The sequence below is a fragment of the Camarhynchus parvulus genome, chromosome 6 (genome assembly GCF_901933205.1).
Source record: "Camarhynchus parvulus chromosome 6, STF_HiC, whole genome shotgun sequence".
Classification (NCBI taxonomy): Eukaryota; Metazoa; Chordata; class Aves; order Passeriformes; family Thraupidae; genus Camarhynchus; species Camarhynchus parvulus.
In genome coordinates this window covers 23,167,223-23,191,636 of record NC_044576.1, presented here as the reverse complement: position 1 = coordinate 23,191,636, position 24,414 = coordinate 23,167,223, and the positions used below count along the sequence as shown (strand labels likewise).

At 42.8% G+C, this 24,414-nt stretch overlaps 1 protein-coding gene across 3 annotated transcripts; it reads right to left on the bottom strand.

Annotated features, from left to right (window-relative positions):
- Positions 1-105: 105 nt before the first annotated feature.
- Positions 106-24,315, bottom strand: PDCD11 (programmed cell death 11). 3 transcript variants are annotated; one of them, XM_030951136.1, is made up of 36 exons: positions 24,151-24,315; positions 23,094-23,207; positions 22,365-22,502; positions 22,030-22,197; positions 21,269-21,430; positions 20,571-20,694; positions 20,066-20,247; positions 19,437-19,544; positions 18,781-18,987; positions 18,335-18,459; positions 17,662-17,722; positions 16,857-17,003; positions 16,484-16,735; positions 15,516-15,659; positions 14,622-14,822; positions 13,908-14,078; positions 13,299-13,515; positions 12,368-12,508; positions 11,314-11,429; positions 10,622-11,142; positions 10,096-10,158; positions 9,539-9,647; positions 8,952-9,041; positions 8,522-8,624; positions 7,828-8,005; positions 7,151-7,207; positions 6,265-6,387; positions 5,852-5,974; positions 5,454-5,649; positions 4,918-5,040; positions 4,446-4,586; positions 3,121-3,371; positions 2,341-2,509; positions 1,917-2,070; positions 1,198-1,363; positions 106-525 (listed from the first exon to the last, which is right to left on the bottom strand). In XM_030951136.1, the coding sequence occupies exons 2-36, from the start codon at positions 23,193-23,195 to the stop codon at positions 354-356; spliced, it is 5,505 nt and encodes a 1,834-aa protein (XP_030806996.1). In that variant the 5' UTR covers positions 23,196-23,207; positions 24,151-24,315; the 3' UTR covers positions 106-353. The 3 variants fall into 3 exon arrangements, with proteins under 3 accessions (XP_030806996.1, XP_030806997.1, XP_030806995.1); XM_030951137.1 differs by having other exon boundaries at positions 23,094-23,202; XM_030951135.1 differs by lacking the exon at positions 24,151-24,315 and adding an exon at positions 24,064-24,077.
- Positions 24,316-24,414: the final 99 nt, after the last annotated feature.

Genomic DNA, 24,414 nt, shown 5'->3' with positions numbered 1-24,414 from the left:
ATCTTAACAGTGAGAAAAATCAAATTGTAAGACATTACTGTACTTAAAAGCAGCGTGTCATAACTGCAGCATTTCCCCAGGAAAGTAAAACAGGTATGGCTGATGTTTCTTTTGATTATAAAACAGTCTATATTTAAAAACATGTTATCAACAGAGCAGGATTATTTGTAACTTCTGGACACAGCTGCAAACATTTATCAAATCACTTCATTTGTTTGTTCTTTCCAAGCTGGTTTGGTCACAGACCAATACTCTCCAGAAACTGTCCAAGGACACTCACAGCAGAACTCCACACTTGTCAGTTCCTACACTGCATGGAAGGCCAAGTCTCTCTGCTTTCACTTGCACCACACTTAGGTGTCAGCAAGAGAACTCTTGGTCTCCACATACTCAAGTGCTGCTCTTTTAACAGCCAGGACACTCTCTTCTGTACCAAATTTCTTCTCATAATCCAGGTAGCGTTTGAAGAAGAATTTCATCTTCTTTGGTGCCAAGCTCAGGTGTATGACCCTCTCAAAGATGTCTCTGCAAGAAACCAAAGTGATTCAAATCATGCTAGTGACAGCACTCAATATAAGCCCTGTACCATGTCTTTTAACAAAGAGCAGAAAGCCTGGGGAAACATTCAGAGGAAATTGCTGCTAACTGCTGGTGCTGGAAGAAAGAGATTCCTGACAATTGGCCAAAATCTCTAAGTAGAAGCCCTCTACTTGCTTGCAGAACACTGAGGCTGCTGGTCAACTTAAACAAAGATCCAGAAACTACATTGGACCATGGATTCATTAAGTGGATGTGGAAAATTACTTTTTTTCACCTCTCAGGAAAAGAAATGGAAAAAATATGTTTTTCCATTTTTATGTTACAAAGATTGATTATTCAAGATTGATCTCACTCTTCAGACACAAGGCAATCCCTGCAGAGGGACAAGTGAACCTCAGTGCAAGGCCTCTAATTTCTGTCATGCAGGCCACAACTTACAAATCACTTCCCCTCTGCCCTACAGAACTTTCTGGAGTCTCCTCAGTCCCAGCGAGAAGAAGCACTTCCACACACCCCAGTTTTGTGAAAAAAAAAAAAAATTAAAAAAAATCCCTTTTGCTGTGCTGTGGGAAGCCCTATACAACCTCACACTGCAGGGTATCTCTGCTCTTTTCAGGTGTGTTCTGCCCCTTCCCAGCCTGCTGCACCACAACTCACCGGATTTCCTTCTGGCTGCCATGCTTGATCATGATGTCCATGTAGATGGACCAAATGTCTGTCCTCTTGGGATAGCTGCTGAGGGTGCTCTCAAAGAGGGCCTTGGCATGTTCTGTGTCCCCAGAATGGAACTCCAGCTGTGCAAACCTTGAAATGACATCCACATCTGGGAGAAGTAATGACATGTTAGGGTATCACAGCAACTCTCTTCCACATGATCAAACAGGAGTGAGAATTACACAGAACAGAGGCAGGCACAGACAGCACCATCTCTACCCAGAGACAAAAGATTCTGTTGTAAAGAGGTTCTGGACTAAGGTGGGATCAAAGTGGGAGACAGAAGGGTCACAGTTCACTTCCCATTTCAGCTCTCTGCAGGAAAGGAAGGTTTATTTTTATATTCATAATGTATCATGCAGCATCCATGTGCAGCCCCAGAAACCTGAGCTTAGACCAAGTGAACTTCTCTAGAGGGCTGTAAAACTCAAAGCTGCCTGTGATTTGGGTGCCTTGTTTTTGTGCATCACAGCAAATTCTATTTGGTGCCTTTAGCAGAGGTGCCTTTAGCAGTGACATCCAGCTTGAAAGTTCCCCTCCCTGAGAGTCAGCTGGCTGCACTTTTCACTTACTACAAATGCTGTCACAGAGAGAAATATCAGAGAGCAGCCCATCTCCTGCCTACACTAAGGGCCACAATAAGGCTGGGGCAGAGAGCTTACGTTCTTTGGTGGGCAGAGCCTTGAGAGCACGCTCCAGAAGCCTGTGGGTAGCCTCAGCCTGGCCTTGCTTCAGGAGGAAAGAGGCGTATTTCAGCCACACGGATTTCTCCTGACGAAAACGCTTCAGCATTGTGTGGTACAATTCTTCTGCTTGCTGGAAGGACAGAGCTGGGTTAGATCACACATTCATAACAAAGCCTTGTAGGTTTAAGACTTTTATTCTTAGGCTGGGTGTCTCTGAACACTTATGACATAAAAGCAAGCATCAATACATCCTTGCCCACTGTCAATCACAACCATTAATTCCAGTTAAGAGTAGGGCAGGCCCAACATCTGACAGCTGGAAGCTTACACAGGCAGCATTTGCAGTTTACTGGCATGCCTGAATGGGATACATGCCAGGGATCTGCTTGCACTGTCTTACCTTGTACTTCTCAGAGCTGGCATAGATGTCACACAGATGCTGGAAGACTTTCAGAGGCTCATTGTATTGAACTGCTCTCTCAAAGACCTTCATCAGTGTCTCCTCAGTACCATACATGTTCTCCAAGTTCAGTAGAGCTACCCAGACGTTCAGCTTCTCCTGCTCTTCCCTTAAAGCAGATGTCAACAAGAATATTCAGCCTTTTGCCAGTCTTCACCAGGTTTTTGCAAACTAACCTACACAAACTCACTGACTGTTAGCAGGCCTCCAGGACAACAAACAAGACATACTGCTCCTTGAAACACCATTTTTGAAATAGAGCACAGCAGTCGATTCACACTACAGTCTTTATCATTGTTGTTTGTAATTAAAAACCAGAAAGTTGAGTCAAGAAAGCACAATATACTTAACCATGCAGTAGAGATGATTTAAGGTACAGCCCTACGGCAAAAACAACAGGAGCTTCACCATTTGTTTCATGTTTTGATTCAAGAACATCACTGACAGCATTATGCTCTTCCAAACGCTTCTGATTGCCCAGAAGAATGTCTGTGCACTCAGTGACACCTTCAGGAGCTCCTGAGCTCATGACCTGCAGCAGGTCAGTGGTGGTGACTCAGGCCAGCTGACAGTTGCCACCATTTAATCCTTCTGAGCTCACTAAAAGAGACTGTGTCACTTCACACACCCAGACTCACACTGATACTACCAATGTTCTACCACAACTACCCCATCATAATTTATTCTTTGGGGCATAGAGAAGCAGAGCTCCATTATTACCTGAAACTGATTGTTTTAAGTGCTCTCTCTGCCACAGCTCTGGCCTTCTCAATCTCTGTAGCCTGGAGGTGGAAAGCCATGTACTGCAGCCAGAGGATGGAGCTGTTGGGACTGCCCAGCACCAGGCGGTCGAAGTCATCAGCAGACTGGGGCTGCCGGCTCGGGTCCATGAGAGCTGCCTCTACTTTGCAAAGCTCCTTCTCCTTCTTCTGCTTCTCCAGCTCCTTCTCCTTCTTTGTCCGTTTCTTTAGCTGAAAGGGCAAAACAGGAGGACTGACGAAGGGCAGGCACTTCATGGGGGAATACGCAGGTCCAGCTAAAGCACAGCAAGACCTCAGTATGTCCAAGGCTAAGCAGTTTCCACAGGAAGAGATGAGGCCAACTGTTTAAAAGAGGATAAAAATGATGCACACCCCCCACCCCTTCTTACACAGCTCACACCTCAAAGAAGAGCAGCAGTACATGAAATTCCTTTTTTTTAAATGAAATTCATTGAGGGACCAATTAGTTTGCTAGTCTGGCACCCCAGAATCAGGACACACACTTTGTCCTTCCCTCTCATTCTTCCATCTTTACCCTCTAGGCAAGTACTCATTATCACCTTCCTACACTCTAAAAATCTGACACAATTTCTCGCCATGTACAACAGGGGTGCGTTGCTGGATCACGAGGGCAACTCAGGTCTAAATTTGGAACTCACAGTGCCATAGTTCTCTGCCTTGTTACCTTGGGCAATAAAGTATCAGCCATGTATTGCCTTTACAGAGGTGAGTTTGAGGGATAGGGGAAATCCTGAAGAGCAAACATGAAAGGAGTTCATGAGCTAGTTCCTGATTTTGCTGAATTGCTCTCACTGGAAAACCTTTCTAAAGGTTATAGCATAAAAGAAGATTATTTCTTTGGTGCTTTTTGGTGTTTTGCTAAATAAGAGGACTATAATTTGAAAGATTTTTCATCTCCAGGTTTTTCTGTGAATTTACAACACTCAGGAAAGTAAGAAACAGAGCTGACATTTAATAAAAAAAGTTTTGTGTTAATGAAAACATTTGTTTGATTCTAAATACTTATTTTTTTAACATGTTAACATGAGAAAACCTGTTTTTCATGCAACCATGCTAAAAATGGGCCTTTACTCCTCTGCTTCAGAGGTACCTGCTACGGAAGTCAGTGATGAAAATAGCTGAACAAGTTCTGTGTCAGCTGCCAGAGATGTTCCCTTGGGTTAAAAGGCTTTGCTACAGGGCAGACAGACATGCAAATACCAAAACATCACATTACAGCCACTGTGTGGTACCTCCTGTGCAGACAATACAATTATACAGTACCTTGGACTGCACATCCTCCTCCTCCTCGCTCTCTGAGCTCTCTTCCTTCTGATCCAGCACAGGTATATCCATTGCATTGTCTTCATCCCAGGTGAAGCCCATGGAAACTTGCAGCCTGGGAGCTTCACCAGGCTTCCTTACCTGTTTGGAGGAAGACAGAAAATGCCCTGGGTTTTAATGCTAAGTTTTTTAACTGGGATCAGACAACTGCTCTTTGCTTGTGGCATCTCTCCATTCAGTACTATTGACTTCTTGTACTTGCAAACAGCCCATCAACAAAAACATTAATTCTGTGACCAGCTTTGCTGTAATTTAAATTCCATCCACCTCAAATCATTTTCAGATAACACACACAGCAGCCTGTGTCACTCCTATCTGCAGCAGTAATACTTCTTATCTTAAAGTCAAACTGACACATATCAATAGGGCTAGAAGGTCATTTCAGGCTCAGGTTCTCCTCCAAACTTCTCACCATAGATTTCTTTTTGGCTGCCTCTTCCTCCTGATCATCCTCTTCCTCCTCACGGTAATATACCTCAATTCCACTGTCATTTTCATCTGCTGGGCAGATCTTCCTCTTCTTTGGCTTTGCCTCCTGCAATAAATGGAAATGAGTGGATGGTCAAGGGCAACAGCTGTGACAATCTTAAAGGCAATTCTGATCACAAAGTAAAGAGCCTGGCAGGAGAGAGAGAGCAATACCCTGGCACAGCATCCCCCACTACTCTCTCAGCTAACAGACAGAGCAGAATAAACCCACATTCACCTACATGGGGTGCAAAGACCAAAGGGACAGGAAACACAACTGGGCTGTTATCTTAGTTAGCTCCCACCCAAAAGGAATAGTTTTTGATCTCTGTAATCTCCAATGCAATTTAACCTTTTTTTTTCCTAGTCTGTATAATTTCTCAGCCTTATCCTTCTGGGATGAGACTGGGATCTTCCCAGTCACTTCAGTATTTGAACCAACAAAGTCCTTTAGCATATCCTGTGCAAGCACACCCATACCTGACCACTTTCATCATTTCCTCTTCTCCTTTTTTTCTTCAGCTTAGGCTCTTCTCTTTTTTTCTCCTCATCTGCCTCTCTTTTCTCTTCCTCTGCTCCATATTGTGGTAGGCCTAGGGATTCAGGCAAGACACTTGACATCCCAGTGTCCTCAGGCAGGAGAGAGAGCTCAATGCGTTTTTCTTTTCTATTTACTCTGTGGTACATCGCCAGGAGTAGCAGGACAGAATAAGAAAAATAAGAAATATTTAAAATAAGAAAATAAGAAGAATAAGAAAAAAATCAGAGCATTTACAATGACTGCAAGGATCTGAACTTCTTTCAAACCTTCCTGTCTTTTATCCTCTTTCCATCCTCTCTTCTAATTCACAGTTCCTTTTAAAGAACATTGGACCTACCCAAGTACTTTGGCAGTGAGCAGTTTTCCTTCAGGCAGGTACTTTTCATATAAGGAATGTTTCTGTACAAAGTATGGGGAAACATTCTGGAACAGGATTCGGCCCAGGAGAGAAGTGGACAATCTGAGAAGAGGAAGAAAACCAAAAATAAGTATTCTACAGCAGGAGGAAAAAAAAATAAAGTGCATTTGTGGCACCATCAGTTCTATAAAGTGTCTCACTAACTTTCCCTACTTTAATTTTACAGGCTCAACACAGTATCCAAGACATCTGGATTCCCACAAGTAAATTCATTTTGCAATGTCACATTATGCCAGAGACCATCCCCAAACAAGATTCCACAATCATACACTCAAAATAAGTTCTCCAAGAAGACACATCACTTGCCAGAATAATTTTCTCAGGTTACTCACCCAAAGAATACACCTGATGGAGTGATTGATTTGACATAGCCTCTCACTAGCTGGCCTTTTTTAACATCCTTTATACTTGTTATTTCAATATCCTCCACTTTACTATTTATCTTTGGATTTAGCCTAAAAGAAAAGAGAGGTTAGAAGTTAAAGCGTTCATCTGAATAATTCACATTCTGATCTGGATAGCAGAAAATACATCAGTATTAACAACAGCTAGTACTCTCTGGAAACCATATTGCATCAGAGACACCCTTCAGTTTATTGAAATGTACTAATGGACTACCTGCATCTCTGCCAAGCTCTACCTAGCATTAGGGAATACACATGCTGCTGCAAACAGAGCCAAACACATCAGCTGACTTTCTCTGACATTAAGAAAATGAGGAGAGCAAAATGCTATCTGAAATTTTGCACAGCATTTTCTTGGTGCTTTCCCCGCTTATTTCTAAGATACTTAATTCCACACGTTTGTTCCATAAGGAAGACAAAGCAAGAAGCTCAGTTTTAAGAGACATTTTGGGCTAAGCCTATTATTTAATCAAAACTGTTAAAATGCAGCTGAACATTGAAACATAACATGTTTGTATTGGAAATTCAGTGGTAGAACTTTCTTTCCAAATAAGCAAACAAAAAAGATAAGGCAGGGCTAGAAACTGACAAACAGAAATTAAATCTGAACCCACTTGAGCAGCTTTATGTTAAGTGTCAGACCCTTCAATGTTTGCTGATTCACAGGAGGTAGGAACAAGTATCACTCCTTACAAAAATGCATTTCTTGTTCTTTTAACATTTCTCACTAATGTTCCCAAACAAATCACAAGTGTATTGCATGATAATTTTTTTCACTAGTAGGAGATCAACAGACTAGAGGGATGACACATACCGGGATTGCCGGAGAGACAACTGGATTTTACCATTCTCATTGGAGAGGATGTAACACCTGCATGGCAGAGGAGGGGGAGAAAACAGAAATAAGCCACAAGTGGAAAATAAATATTTGCAGTGGCAGAAAAATAAACACTTTGTTAAGCACCTTCTATCTAATACAAACCAGTGTGACACAATAGTTCATAAAACTACATAAAGGACTTTTGAAACATGTCTACTTGATTTACTCAGTCTCTATTGCCAGTACAAAAGAGTTAAAGATTGTTACCCCTGAAATCACTTGGCCTGTTGCACTCTCCAACATTCCCAAAAAGTATGTGAAGCAGGGAAATGCAATTGCTGGTGCAAATGCAAAAACTACTCAATTGCCAAACAGCCCACAGAACCACTGCAAAGCTGGGATACCTGGCTACCCTTAGCTCCATCAGCACCTTAGCTAATAGAGTAGTTACTCTCAAAAAGACAGTCCATGAAGGCAGCTGAAAAGGGGGTTCCTCATAAATGAAAAAAACAAGACTTTCACCCAAACATTTATAAGGGAAGTCAGCATCACTTCTTAGCCCCAGACTGACCTTATGGTCTGGCACTACCTCAAGGCAGTGAAAAGCCTGTCACTGAAGGAGGTATTTCTAAGCCTTGCAGCTTGAAGGAACAAGGAAGTCAATTACTGACCTGACAATCTTGCCAACTTTGAAGTTCCCCAGAGGATCCTCTGTGTAAGTATCATTCAGGTGAAAGAGGCTGACTTTGCCAGCCTTCCCACCTGGCAGCGCAATGGTCAAGCCAACATGTGGAGTCACCTTTGTTACCATGCCTACAGAGATGGTATCCTGCTCCAGTGACTGAATTCCTGGAAAAGTTGGAGGGAAAGGGCTTCATAATACTTCAAAATATGAAGCAAGAGGTAGTAAGTTAGTGTAGTTAATTTTAGTGGCCTAGTCACATATCAAACCCACGACCTTTTGGTAAGGTGCAGTCTATGCAATCTCTGTTCACAGCCATGTTTGCCTTGGTAGCCCAGACAAGTGCAACTCTTAGCTGCACAATGCCAATATCCAGAGTAACTGACAAATGTTGATAAATGTACCACCTGACATCTGAGATTAGAAGGGAATATGTTCAGGAGGGCTTAGAGAAGGGCTTCAGTCTGAGACACTAGGAAAGTGATTCTTTATTCTAGAGGTCTGACTTGGATTGTCTTAGATGCTGCTACATCTAGGTCAGGGTCCCAGGGGTTAGTTCTGTTCTACAGAGAGGCACAGCTTGGCTTTGGAGTGTAACATCTTCACCTAAGGGGTCAATGCAGGCCCAACTCTGAGCAAAGCATCACATGTGGTGGGGTCCTGCTGTTAAGGCTCCACAATACCTGTGAGTGACAAGCAGAGGCATGTTTCACTGGCATCTGTTCCAGTCACTGTAGCTGATATTGCCTGGCCACTTTTAAAGCTCTTTTCTGGATGTTTTAAGACCTGAAATAAAAGACATGTTTACACTTATTTGCAGAAAGGAAGCTTTGCACAACTCTGTGTGTTTCCCCTATGAACCTTTACACTTCTTATAAACATCTTTGATGTGCAGTTGATTGATAGCTGAGCGCTGCTTCAATGGCTCTGCTATCCTGAGCTGAACTAGCTGCAGGCACAGTACCTGCTTGTCAGCAAGGGGCAGCAATGCCTAAAGGGCAGAGCACAGGGTTATGAGTTCACATGGATGTCAGAAATGTCTGCAGCCATTACTTCTGGCCAAGCATATGGGAAAAAAAAGTGTGTGTAGCTCACCAGTAACAGCCTCCTTACCTTGGTATTCAGAGACAGCAGCAGGTGAGGAACTCTTCCTCGAATGTCAGGGGCAACTTCTACCTCCAGCCAGTTTTTGAGCATGTTATACTAAAAAGACAACAAATAACCAGAAAAGACAGCGTGAGACCTTGGGGGAAAGAAAAACCTTCCCTGGCAAGAATTTTTCATTAATTTTAAGGCTAAAATGAACTAGTCCAGAGCCTTGGCTTCTGCACCAAGCAAGAATGGTGGTTTGAATTCTGTTCTTAGAAGCACAACACTGCTGTGGTTCACAGGCAAGTGCACACAGGGGATCAGCAGTGAGTGTACTTTGTGCTGGTGGCATACTCCAAGGTCATTTTACTAGAGCCTGCTGGCAACAAACAGGCATGTCAAAGAGGACAAGTCAGCCTGACTCCACCAAGTACCGAAAATTTTTGTTTCCTTCCTCTACCTTCCCTGTAAGACATTGCAGTTGCCACAGGCCACTCTCACAGTTAATGAGGACCACAGTCTTCAATATTTAGATCTGAGGTAAGGCCCTCTGAGGTCATGTCCACTTGCTGCCTCCCCCAGCACACTTCCTAAGAAGACTCTGAGCACACCTTCTTTACAAAACAGGTGACTGTCTGTCCAACATCGTAGAGTCCAAGTTTCTTGAGGGAACCTTCTTCTTTAAGGTTCAGCATTGCTGTGAATTCCCCTTCTTTCTCACTGTTTGCAAAAGAAGAAAGATGACATCAGTACAACAGCTTTGGTCCTAAAGATGAAGATGGAAGTTAGAAACCCAGGGGGATGTGGTGAGCTAATACTACTATGACAATGTCTTTCACCCCTCCCCAGCTGCAGTTTTTCTGCCAGGAATTAATTCTTCCCTGATCATAAGGGGAAATTTTTCTGACAGAAATAGACATGAGAGAAGCCAGATTGGCAGAACCTCAAGGCAAAAGAACATTAAAAGGAAATCATGTGCTAGGAGAGCACTGTGATATTTAACACAGCTATAGGATAAGAGAGAGTAAGAGGCCTTGCCTCACTGCACTACATGTGGAGGTCCTTGCTCATGGCCAGCTCCTTCATGAATGAGAGGTACAAGGGATGGGACATCCAAGAATACAAGGTCTGTAATACATGTGCAGACAGCACAGAGGCCAACACTTACCTTGGTCGAATGCTGAGCTCTGGAATGGATTGTGTGAAGTGTGGATGGGTGATTGGCAGGCACCTAAAGAAGAGGGAAAGGATCAAAGTTTCTCCTGATCTCCCCAGGCCCCAGTCACCCACATTTAATGCCTCTGCACTAGCAAAAAAACCCCAGGAGCAAGCCCTCTAAAACTATAAGAGCCTTCCAATTCCAGTACTTCCTATCACTATTGCAGTAGCAATTTAGGTAACCAAAATACCCCAGCAAATTTAGTCCCTGGGGCCTGTATTTAAGGTTTCAACCGGATCTTAAGAGTTTAGACATCTTTTTTTCTTGCAATCTATACTCTAGATAAATACAGTGACACAGGTAGAAAGCTTATTTACTGAAAGCTGGATCTGGGCTAGAATATAATAGCAGATTTCCTCAGGCCTCAACTATAACAGCATCTGCTAACAGAGGTCCTAGATGACCTGAACTGAAACACAAACTGTTTCCTCCTTTGCATTCCTCCAGAAGCAAAACCATGTACATGTTTTCCCACCTGTGAGTATTCACATCTCTGCCTCCAATGACTCGAGCAGTCACTTTCTGTCCGGCTTTCAGAGTGGAAGTTGGAAAAGAGCCTATGGGCACTTCATCCAGAATCCGGGATGCATGGATTGAACCTGTCAGCTTGTCATCAATAGCAACAGTGACGTGGGTGGGTTTGACGGATTTGACGGTACCAGTAACAACATCCCCCGGGGACAGCGAGTGTTTCACAGCAGGCAGCATCTCCTCCAGCGCTGTCTCTGATTCGTTCCGCACCCTCACAAAAACATTCTTCTTGGCTGGGCCCTGTACTGCTAACAAGACTCCATGCTTGTTCTCCTTCACGGCTTTTAAAGTGGCAGAGATTGTCTGTCCCACCCTGAGTTTCTCCGAGTCGAAGCGGAAGGTGTCGTTGAGGTGGCAGGCGATGGGGACAGCTGCCAGCTGGCCTGTTTCCGGCAGAGATGCGATGGCAAAGTGCTCTGCGATGTGCTGCACCACCACAGAGTGCTGCGAGTTCTCTCGGAGCCGCTAGACAGAAATGGACAGATAGAGTGACTTCTCCTGCTGAGATGTGGATTCCCTCCACTCTACCTCCCACAGCTCTAAAAGAGGAAACAGCCCCCCTTGAGATTTATTAATCAGCTACAGTCTTCCAGACAAGCACAAACACACAAACCCAAAAATGGAACACATACTCACTCGCTTGGGCCTTTGCTTTAACAGTTCTTCCCGAAGAGAAACATACACTTCAGATGTGAGGGCATCCACATGAAGAATCAATGCCTTCCTTTTCTCACCAGGAGCAATATTTTTGTCTACAAATGAGAATAAGGAGATTATATCCTGATGACAATGAAGAATTCTGAGCAACTGTGATAGTGCTACATGACGAACATGTAAGGTTTAACTCCTGAAAACCAAAGACTGCTTAGTTATTATTGTATCTGAACCAAATTAGTACCAAACGTATAAGTCTATTTAAGAACAGATTTTCCCAACATTACTGGCAATGAGAAAAAAAAAGAGAGCTTTGTAGTTGGAAAAAGTCTGACCTTTCTTGGAAAAACTAAACTGATTTTATGAAGACACAACTCTTAAATAATAAAGACAAGGCTGACTAAAACAAAGGTCAAGATAATATAAAAAAGATTTTCCCAACATTTGCGCATTGGTCTGTCTGTTGCTAAGGAAAAGAAAAAAGAAACTCTTCTGACACAGAAGGGCTGGGGTTATTACTTCTGCTGAAGTTAGAGGTTTATCTTGCTTTCTCTGGTTTATTCATTACTTCAGCAAATATACGTTTGGTTTCGCACAATATGACACCTTTCTTTAATTTTTTAATTGGAAAATTACGGTCCTGTTTTAAAGTGATTGATTTTTCAAGAAAAATTGACAGCAATTTCAGATAGATATTCCTTGGAGTATGCTCTTTCCAAAGGAAGAAGAAAAAAACCAAGAAAGCTGGAGCTTTTATTCATACTTGTCTCTATACAGTATGGTTCAACTAAGGATCTCTGACCACAAGCTAGATGCCCAAAATCTGAGACAAAATTAAGAGGCACAGGGAGGTTTATATAATATTTTCTGAATCACAAAAACAGGCCAGCAAGACATTGGGAAACTTAACTACTCTTCAAGGCCACCCCTACTCTAATCAGACTTCTCCCTTTTAGTTCCTCATCAGCAGAATCCATTTTGGGAAGTCTCAAAGTACAAGACTGAAAACTAACACAAGCAAAGGAAAGACCCTCACCTCCCAAATGGTAGCGGGTGGCAGTTACAGTCAAGCCTGTGACAGAGCTGCCACTGAACAGTGCTGAGCCATCCTCCCTCACATCCTGCACGACCAGGTGCATCCTTTTCCCAGGCACCAACTCACAAATGCTGGGCTCTCCTAAATAAAGGGAAGAAAAAGTGGGAAATCAGTTTTACTTAGGTTGTTTCTTCACAAAACCAAGACAAGCCTTCGCATTTATTCAGTGGTACATGAAGCATTAATCCTTCTTCATAAGGGAAAACAAAGCCTAGGCTCATGAATCTGTAGAACTACAAAGTAAATTCTAAGAGTTAATCAAAGCAGAAACCCTTTTGTGACATTAAGGACCTAATAATTTTAGAGAGAATATTTTCCCATCTTATACGAACACTGGCACCCAGCATTGCATATGGAAAAAATGTGAAAGCAAAACAGATTAACACTAGAAGTACAAAACAGACCTGTCACTTCACAATTACAGAAAACAAACATTAAAAAGTACTGGATATAGGAAGAATCTAAAAAGACAAAGTCAGAATTTGATAAAAACACTAGAAAAACAGCATGTGACAAAATCCCTGATGGAGGACCTAGAATGCATGTAGGTAAATCTATTTGAACAAACTCACCCTCATATGAGTATTGTGTTTAGGTTTTCACAAGCACTTGACCCAAAATCAATGCAAGAGGTTTAGGAGACTTCAATGAAAAGAGCAATTTCTTTGGCTTGTTCCAGGTGTACTTACAAAAAGCGTCTTGTCAATGGCAGACACTGCACACACATCCTTTTTCTAATAAGCTACTTTGGGAAGTGAAGTCTTTGCTTAAACTGGACTTTCTTTCACTTAAATGTTTTTCTTTTCTTTTTCCTCTAGAGCACCTTTTTTTTTGACCTGATACCCTTTAGCAGAACATTTACAATCTTTACCTCTTTTCAGCAAGTCCCTGATTTCTTTCAGCTCCTTGAAATACTGATTCAGGAGGCCAAAGCTCTCTGCAGCAGAATCTCCTGAGCTGCACTCAGACACTTTCAGATTGAGAAGCACACGCTGCTTCTCCTCATCAATGCTCATCACCTTAGCAATCACAGTCTGTCCCACCACAAAGTGGTCCTTGGTGTCTGTCACAAACTTGTCACTCATGCTCTGTGCAAAGGAAACAGAGGGCAAGGTTACTGTGCACAGCTGATACTGATCAACCACCCACAGAGCTGTTCAGCAGGGTTTGAGTTATGACTTCATGTAAATGCATAAGAGAAATTAACAAAGACTAAGAAAAACCCATCAATTAAAATTAATTACTGAGATCACATGAAATCCTTGTTGAAGCTTAAGCTCACTTGAATGAAGTGCTTCATTTAATTTTGGAAGTAATTTAAAAGGCAAACCTAAACCCTTTTACCCTGCAGCAGGAAGCTGTGCAAATGCAGGGCCTGCAGCCCAGTTGCTCCCTCCTTGTTATTGTACCTTTGCTAGAACTATGTTTCAAGCAGCCTGATCACACACATGCTGCTTACTGAAGTGGAGGCATTGCTTACCACTTTAGGTGCCAGTCCTGTCACACCAAAAGGGAACTCCACAAACACTCCAAAGGGCATCACATTCCTCACATAACCAGTCAACAGCATCCCAGGCTGGATTTCAGAGAAGCTTCTTACAACTTGCTCCTCCTGTATAGCAGAAATCACTGCAGACTTTCTACTCAAGATCTGAACAACCAGTTAAGAAAAATGGGAAAAGGTGAATGAAAGCAGCACGATGCCAAGTAAATCTCTCAGTGCTGCTAACCACCAGGCTAAAGCACTTGCTGCAAGTTAGAGAGTACAGGGGTGCTAAATGCTGCAATTCCAATTTCTATCTTGGCTTTCCTACACAAAAATTTAGCAACTCACGTCTCTTAAACTGCTCAGCATTAAAGATACATGCTTCACAGTAGCAGAAATATCAACTTCCTAACAATTCAGTTCAGATTTTTGATATAAAAACAGCAAATTTTCTCCTAAGGTTGTGATAAACTTAACAGCCCAGAAGCTGGCTGGGGAAACAAGTCAGCTCACAACCTAGTTCTGAAGAGATTCCAAGCCTCACTTCTAGAACAAGTTATAATGCCTCTGTAAAGTATCATTAGCATGACAGGCACTTCCACTTCACACTAGCTACAGTAATCTCATGTTTGTTGCAGATACTCTGGAATCCTGAGAGACACCTCCTTCCCCACACTTTGTCTGCCTGGTTGAGGCGGCAAAGGATACAATGTGCTCTCCCTTGTCACTTAGATACATAACTCTGGGCAGGACATCTCCCTCTTGAAGACAGTGCCACAGGAGCTTGGAGGTAGCAACAAAGTCAGAGAGGTGCAGCATGGGGATCCAGGCTACCACATTGTCTTCATCTTCTAAGATGGAAACTTCTAACCCATTATCTTTCTTCTTCAAGATTTTCACATCAACTATCTGAAAAGAGAACAAGTACAGTGATATAAAATTCCAAGTGATTTTGAACTCATCTCTTTTGATGCACAGGGGATGGGATGTGATTCCACATCAGAGGATCTGATGTTGCCTCCCAGGTATACATGAGTCAACAGGGCTGAGCTAAGAAGCATGCCAACACTGCAGGTAAAATAAAAACTAATTCTCAGCTCACAGAGAAATAAAAAGCTGGAAGCATTCCCTTGGTTGTGACTTTTCATTTGAAGGGTGAAGGGACTAATTTCATCAAGACTAGAACTGTCCTGTTCCTGCATTAGCAATATCTGTAGGGAGTTGGAAACTGTTTATTGCAAAAACAGAGAAACACTTCAAATTTCTCTAAAACTTTTCTTTTCCAGGGAGCAAAAGCAGCTGGGTTTGGAGCAAGAAAATCAGAAGCATCCGGAAAATAAAAAAAGAGGATTCCACCTTAGGAGTAGGAGCACTAATTGGTACCTCCAGAAGGACTCTCCTGGGACTCCTTTAACCTGACCTCTGAAAACTGAAACACCATTTTTGATCCAGGAGGTCAACCACACAGTAAGAAATGCACATTTAATACTAGTTCCTGATCACTGTAAGCTTTCTTGAAGCAAAGTTGTTCAAAGTGATACCAAATCATATGGAAAATGAATAGGAAAAGGCTAAAAAGGAATCAGCCACTAAATCAAATACCTCTCCTATTTGGTACTTCATTTCCTGTTTCTCCTTAGGAGTACATTTCCATTTGTCCTCAGGGCCAGGCTTGCTTGATAATCTGAAGGACAACAAGAGTCTTTCCTGCTGAGGCTCACATTTTAAGACCATTACTTTAAGAACCTGTAGGAAAAAAAAATTATAAAACACAAGTTAAGTTCAGCTGACCCTCCTCAGTTTGCTACCACCTACAAAAGAAGACAGGGACATACATACACAGCACACTTTTCTCTCACACCTGAGGATAGCAGGCCAGTGGCTAGAACTTAACAGGTTCAACCACAGACAAATGTCTTTCTGATCACACAGAGGGAAAACAGAAATACATAATCATTAAATGATCTTGTGAAAGATTGTACCAAGTCTGTAGCAGAGTTGAGAATAAAATCCAGATCTCCAGATCTGCAGTCAGAAATTCTGACTAGAAAATTACCTTTCTCCTAAGCCAACCAAAAAATAACGGGATTAAAGAATAGCACCAGAAAAAATAATGAAGAGGGCTGAGATCTCTGTAACTTTGCCCACAACAAAAACCAGAACTGTGAATAACACAGTTCCTAAAGTGCCTGTAATTTGAAACCAACAGGATAACCAGAGTAACACTGAGGCAGAAAACATCATCTTTATGATTCTGTAGTAAGAGTTTTAACTTCCTTAGGAGAAACAGCAGCCTTGAACTCCAGACTTGTACTGAGAATCAAGTCACATGACCATGCTCTCCTGCAGAACAGAGAGAACCTATAAACAAAGGCAAGTCAGACATACTCAAAGAAGAGCTGCCCTTTTAACAGCCTACCCTGTTTCAATGGAGCACAACTAAGTAATAACGTGAAAGGACAAAAACACCTCCTGGTGTAGCTGGTTCCTCAGGAAAATCCACATTGAAGCCAACTGCAGATTTCTCTTTGACATTAAAACACGTGGCACAGCAGAGGTACATTAATTACCTGGCCTTCATAGAAGACTTTATCTGGACAAGATATGGGTTCTGAGCCCAGCTCATTCTTGGGTACCAGACCTTTGACATCATTGTAGAACTTCACAATGCAGCCAAACTCCCTTGCACACACTACAAAGCCATGTGTGATCAGGCCTGGTTTTGCATCTTCATAATTTGAGAGGACTGGAAGCTTTGACTGGACAAGACTTTTCTTTAGAGTAAGGATCAGCTTCTTTCCTCCAGGATTGCACTCTAGTACCTATAAGAATGGAGTACAGAGGTTCAAAAAGCATGTCTGCCCTTGCCTGATCAATCCAGCTGCTACATACTCAGAAGAGAAGAGTGCAAAGCAGCTGAAGACCCTATTTGGCAGCTCTCACCCGACACTTGACTTCATCTCCTATGTTGAACTTCTTCTCAGGCTGCTTTAGAATCACATCAGAGAGATGGAGGGATGGCACAAGTCCTCTAATCCCATCAGCCACTTTCACCTGCATCCCAATGGGTTTTAGAGAGAGCACTTTGCCCTAAAACCCAAAGGAGGAAAAAAAATTGGTAAATTCAGCATGAAAAGCAGACTGTGGTCAGTTAGGAAACAGTCAAGACACTACAACACCTACAATCACCAAATCTAATCACATTCAAAAAAAAGTAATATTAGATCAAACTACATTCCACCCAACTAATCTGACCTAATTAACTTTTATATACTTCATAAGGTTGTTCTACAGCTTCTTTTCTTTAAGCATAGACTACTTCTGCAAAATCCCTATTGATGCCAGCAAACTAGAATTGTTTCCAGAGACATATCCAATACAGCCATGACTCAGACATAAAAATCATAATGAGTAACTTTCTGCCCATCAGCTCATTGTGACTGTTCAAGCATGAACTTTGACTGCATGACTGCAAGGCAAGTTTTCATTTCTTTCGCTCAAGTCTTTCTAAAAACATACTTATGGCAACAAATGACTGACCATAGATAAAATTTGATTGCCTTTGCGACATCATGAATAAAAACATGAACAAAATGGGAAGATTAATCAAGTCCTGCAAGTGAAGGTTTTTCTCATTTTCATCTCACTAGTCTGGATCAGAAGTTGGACACACATATTGGGCAGAAGGAGTGCACACTGGCAAGATCATTTTTCAAGTGTAACATGCTCAGGTCCTTCAGAAGCTCACCTGCACCACATCACCTGTGTGGATATCCTGGTACTGCAGAAACCGTGCTTCAATAATCTGGCTAGAGAAGAGACACAAAGAGACCAGTCAGTCATCTTGAAGGAAACCCAGGATAAGACAAGACAGTCCCCTCTCTGACTTGTCCCAAATATCCATTATTCCACACATTCCCCAGTGTTCTACAACTCCAGAGCTGTGTTTTACTCCAACTGACCAATCTCCCAAAACAGCTCTTAGGACATAAAGTTCAGGGAGGTTCCCCAGGCTCCATTCCAGGTGACAGTCACACAGCTATGGCCTCATGAAAGGAGAACCCATTATCTGCTTTGCTTAAAGACACAAAGTTGGAAGTACTAAGAGGGACTTTATAATACAAATGAGCTGCAAGATCAAGGCTCGATTTCCTGATGAGCCATGGTCTTCTGACACAATCATGGTAGAACTAATTTAGCCTCCTTGTGCCTCAGCTCACCAACAATACTGGTGGTGTCCCAGTTCCACAGAGTATAGGGAATATGTGCAGGATGCCCAGACAACCTGATGCGCCACAACATAGATACGAGTCAAAAACCCCAAATGGCATATTCCAGTCCAGCAAAGCAGTATAATTTTCCACTCTCAAACAACTTTTTAATTCTTCAGCCAGTTTTCTGGGAGAGTCTGTCATACTCACTTCTTCAGAGATACAATACACATCTCATCCATCAGGCTGTAGTCAATGATCCGACATTTATGTTTGCAACCTTCCTTAAATGCCCCAGGTTTAAAGGATTTTCTGGTTTTTGAAAGATGTTTCAACTAGGAAAAAAGGAATTACAAGTGAGTGTTTGGAAAGTGGAAGCACTGATATGGGCCTTAGGTTGAAGTGCCAGCATCTGACAAATCTGTTCCTCTAATATTCTCTTTGTGCAGGTATCATCAGCTCTTCCACAACAACCCTCCTACATTTAAATTCAAACAAGGGGATGTATCATTTGACAAACACCTCGCATGCTATCTTAATTTTATTATATTGCCTCACAAAGAGGACAAAGGCAAAAAATAAAACCCTCTCCCAGCTCCCTTTCCCAGTAGACTAAGATAGATATGGAGGACTTGCCTTGCCAGCCTGGCACTTACCCGTGCAAATGCCAGAGTGCCATCATCAAGCTCAAAGACGGCCCCAAACTGTTTGTAGAAGGCTTTCACGGTGGCCTCCTCCAGCACAGCCCCCATGCGCTGCCCGGGGAGCTGCCGTGGGGCTCCCCTGGCGTGCAGGAAGGGTGGGCGCAGCGTGAGCCGCACTGCCCGCAATGTGGGGTGTACGGACAGCACACAGGCCTTCACCTGGAACACAGAGTGCTCACTGAACAAAAGAGGAAAAGGCACCTCACTCATGCTCATGGACATTCTGCTTGGTACCTCTACTCTCTGTCCACACGCAAGCATTTTCCAGTATTGCTACTGAGATATCGCTTGCTTCTAAAGCTTCATCAAGGAGGGATTTTTGCTTTTGTCTGTTTTTTATGGACTAGGCTGGTATCAATGCAGGGAGGGGAACATGACCACACAAGTCATGTTTCTATCCCTTGCAAATCTCCAGGCTTCCCAAATAAGTCTCCCAGGAATAGCTTTGTTCTTTACAGCTTTAAAGCAACCACAATAGTAATTCAAGTAAAAGATATGAAAGAAGCTATCCGCCTTAAGATTTCAGAGATAATTCCACAGAAATGTTGGAGAAGGTAAAAGATGTTGTAAGCAACATAACAACTCCAAGCATCCTCCACCCTCCTTACCACTTGATCTGGAGAATAGCTCATGGATTTCTCTGGGTCCATGTGCATGAAATCTACAATGCCAGTGAAGTAAGACAGAAAAGTCAGTTTCATCCCAAGTGGGGCCACCTAAGAAGGGGAACAAAAAGATGCCAAAAAATTTCCACTCAGTTTTCATGCAACACAGAGAGCAATTCACACATTTCAAAAAATGGCACTGTCGGCGTTAGCAAGCACATCACAAGAGACAGAAAAACTGCTAACAATTCTGCTTTGCACACTCTGTTGAAAAAACAATCCTTCCATTTTTTGATAATGCTGTGTGTATTTTGAAGACTACTGCTATCCTGTCAAATACTTTAGCAGTAAAGGCCAGAAAACACAAAATGAATCCTGTTCTGCTTCAAACTCCATCTGCAGCTTCAGTCTGAAGCCTTTATACTCAGGGCATCAAAACCAGAACTGAGATCAGACCTCAGGTGAATGCAGTGGAGGGAACTGTCTAGCAGATTATGTTTGCTACTGCTAAGTAATTGAAACCAATCAGAAATTTTCCAGGGCATAAACTCTCACCTCTGCTTCACCTGTCTCCTGCCTTCAACAACACTCAAAAGACCAATCCAACAAAAGAAACCCAAACCAGAGCTTACCTTCTGCACTCGAGCTTTCACCACCAGCCCTGGCAATAAATTAGAGAGTGCCCAGTTCTGTCGCTCTGTGGCAACGGATGCAGCCACCTCCGATCGATCGATGGACAAACAGACCACCCTGCCCTCATTCTTCACTTCCACAACCAGACAGTTCAGGCTCTGGCCTATTTTCAAGTCAGGCCCTACAAAGATAAGTCACAGTATAAAACCTCTAGCAGGAACACTCAGTATTTCCTCACAATTTTCCCAAAGATTTTACAGAGTTCTCTCTCAATCTATGTGAAGTTTACTGCCAGCAGGGCTTGGAACACAGTCTGTCAGATCACAGGCTGAAACACAAAGGCTTGTGTCAGACCAGCCACACAACTGCTGTTTGCAGCAACCTGCAAACACCCCACCTTGACCCAATCCCACCAAGGTGCACTAACACAATACAATAAACTCTAATCCCTGTCATTCTCCACCTCCATTTTAACCCATCAGATCCTCCTGCACTACTTCTCACCTTTCTTGGCTGCTTTGATGTAATTTTTGGCTTTCTGATGAGGCAGGAAAGCATGAGTTCCAGTGACACCAATATCTATGAGGTAGCCATGGTCTTCCACACTCAACACAGATCCAGAGAGCAGCTGTTGGGAGGAAAGCACTGCAACTCAGTAATGTAATAAAACAGCTGGGTCTTCAAAGAATGAACATATGGTAAGAGATTCACCACCCAAGTACTCCCTTGTTCTGTATGGACAGAGAACTGAACTTTTCAGAGCTATAGCAAGAACACTATATTCTTTCTTATTACACAGCTCACCTAGCAGTGAAGACTTAACTCTACCTTTATCTAGCTATACACATAAGGAGCTCACAAGCTAGTAGGAAAATAATTGTGATGCTTAAAAATAGCAGGTGCATATAATCATACAGCTAAAAAAACAAAATAGAAACAACCAAGCACCTCTGGAAGCTATTTTATATATTACTCTCTGTAAAAATTAACAAAGAAACCTACTCAGAAAGAAATCATTAAATAACTTGGCCATATTGAAACAGAATAAAGTGAATTAATTTCATGAATGACAACCTGGAGACAAGAACTAAACCCACCCTCTATTCACAGGTCACTTCCATGGTGGGAGTGCTCTGATCCCATGTAAGGACAAACTGAAATGCAAGAGCCCAGAGAGGCTTTGACAGACCCAGAAAACTTACCATGCCTGCTGCTAGTGCTGCAGAGTTCAGGCCCTTGTTGACCTTCTTGGGGTCAATTGATAACTTGACACTGCGGCGTCCATCATCACTTTTCTCAATGCTGGTCACAATGCACCTGACCAGTGTCCCTGGAGAAAACAGGTCTGGGAGAGAATTCAACTCCTGCCCAGCAACATGATCAACAGAGAAACATACAATTTTTACAATGTTAAATAACATAAGGCTAGGATTTGTTATTGAAGCAGATTTTGAAAACAAAAGCCCATAAGAAAGTCCTGTTTCTCTGTCAACACTTCAGGAACAGGCAGGAAATGCCACAAACACCAGAATCTCAATAGAGAGGCAGGGATGACACTATGTCATGTCAGCAAAGAAAGGCTTTGCTTAAAAACAATGTGTGGGCTGGAGTCAGGAGACTGCAGCTGAGGAAACATCTACAGAGCCAAGAGTGACCCTAACCTAGCCTCCCCCTCCAGCAGGAAAAAACACCACCAGCAAAGGGGTAGTGCTAATCCCGCATTCCACAACACCTCAGGAAAACTTGGGCACTGCTGACACCAGAGAGGAAGGGTAACTGATTATTTCCTTTTATTTTTTTTCTAGCTGTTACCAGGAAACTGCAAAGTTTGCTTGGAAAATCCAGTTCCAAACCAAGGTTAGTCAATGTCAGGCTCCTAAGGATGACCTCAGGGTTTGTTCTGAGGTACTAACAACACTCTCTAGCTCCAAGCACAAATCACAGCCCCAGTCCCAGGTCTCACCTCCAGGACTTCTCCCTGGGCCACCTGCTTGGTGAGCAGGTTGCTGTAGGCATCGCTGATCTGTGTGACTGGCACAAATCCGGAGATTCCGTTGGGCAAACTGATGGTGAGCTCGTAGTCACTGACCTCTTTGATGCAGCCAAGGAGCAGCATCCCCTCACTGAGTGCCTGGGAGAGCAGGAAAAATAGCATACTATGGATATCTTGGCAAGTCAGCGATAACAGGGGGATAAGCAGGTAAGTTTTGTACTGGATCTCAGATATTTTCGGCAGCTTAGGGAGGAAAAACATGTCATTTTTATGTAGTGCAGAAAATCAAACAGTTATGCACCAACCTCAATTGTGAGTGGTCCAATATTCATAACATTGTCTTTAACAGGAGCTTTAACAGTTTTGTCTGCCTTGAACCTTTTCTGCTTTTCTTGATCCTTCTGGCTCCTTTTTCTTTTCTGGGATTTTTCTTCATGTTGAACCTAAAGCAGATTACAAGCATAGAAGGTTAAAAAATAAAAGTGGATAAATAAACAAACTTTGCACTATGGCAGAACTCTGCTGCCATAAATACTGATTTGGACAAAAAAAGAGAACTATCTTGCTAACTGTTGTTTGTCTACATGCAAGTCTTCCAAAGTATCCCCTTTGGGCTGAGGCTGATCATTTATAAGGCTGAATCGAGGCTGATCATTTATAAAGCTGAATCTTGGAACAGAAAAGAGTGGTACAAGAGATCTGCACCACACCCTACTAACAGAAAGACCAACTTAGCCTGCATCCAGTAACACCAGGCTCACCATGCAGCACCTTGGCATAAGATGCTTGTGGAAAGTTTAAAAGCTACAGCCTGATTAATAATTTTGACTGAACTTTCTCAGTCATCATATTCAAGATGTAACAGGTATCAGGGATCTTTCAGAGATCAGGAGGATGGTGGATGTCAGCAGACATCTGTTTTTGGGAGTCCCTTCTGTAGTTTACTGTAGAAGTAACAGGTAGAGAGGGCTGCAGTCAAATTCTGACAGTGGAAGAGCTCTGAGAAGTTAACCAAGAGCACGCAAACAACATACATCAAACAAATTGTCCCGCTCTGACTTTGGCTTGGGTGTTTTTCCTGCTGCAGGTTTCTTCTGGGTGCCCCCTCGAGGAAAGTTTTCTTCCATGGATGCCATGATTGCACTGCTCTGGGACAAATGACAAAGCAGAAATGAAACATACAGTTATTGCGCTTGTTCCTCACAAATACTGAGGTGACAGGAGTGAACTACCCCCAAAATAAGAAAGACTTTGGATGGCTGCTCTGGTTAGTCAGTGACAAAACAGAAACTCACATCCAAATTGATTTATTTAACAATTCACTACAATGAAGTGTTGCAATGGTCATATTATATATAAATGCATATTATATAAAATATGGACATCCATAACACTTTTTACTACTGCACAGTTCCACTGAAGTATTACAGTATTAATTTTTAAGGCACTTAGATACATCACACATATATTCATAAAACTGCTTTAACCACATGTTGCCTAAACCAGTCTTTATTATATTCAAGTGGCTGAATTTACCAGCTTCAGTCATCAAGGAGAAAGCTGTGAGCAAAACACTAGATAAGCTTGGCCTGCATTTTTACTTTCTGAACACTACTTATTAATTAGTTACTTATGATTAATATAACGTGCTACCTCTTTGTCTAAGCCATAAGTATATGTATATAAAATAGGTACTTAACATTACTATTTCAATCAATAACCAACACCTTGCTTATTAGGCCACAATTCACTTGTAACTACCACTAATAAATAATAATAAATAAAAGTAGCTGCAAGTAATATTTTGCAAGTTGCAAGCAATTATTATTGCTTATGGCGATAATACTATTCCTTACACCATTGCTTATTATTAGCCAACAGTACTTCTACAAAATACACCGCTGAATCCCTATGTTGTCAAACTTGAGGCAAGCTGTTAGACATACAAAACTTCTTTAAATGGAAAGCCCATGATAAAGCGAAAGCCGTCCAGGCACGCTTCACCTCGGGGCTCGCTGAGGAACACACACACACGTCCCACGGCCGGCAACCGAGCCGGCTCCGCTGGAGCGGGCAGGGCCGGCATCTTACCTGCCCGGGGCCGCTGCCAGGGGGAAGCTCGGGATGGGGACGGTTCCCGGGATGGGAATCGGGATCGGGATCGGGATCGTTCCCGGGATGGTTCCCGGGATCGGGACGCGCACGGCAGCGGGAGGCGCACGCGGCGCCGGCCGGAAGCGGCACACGGGGCTGAGGGCAAAGGGCGCCCGGAAGTGGCGCAGCCGCGCCTCAGCGGGGAGGGGGCGGTGCCAGGCCGCGCCCCGGGGGCTGCAGCCAATCGGCGCGCTCGAGGGC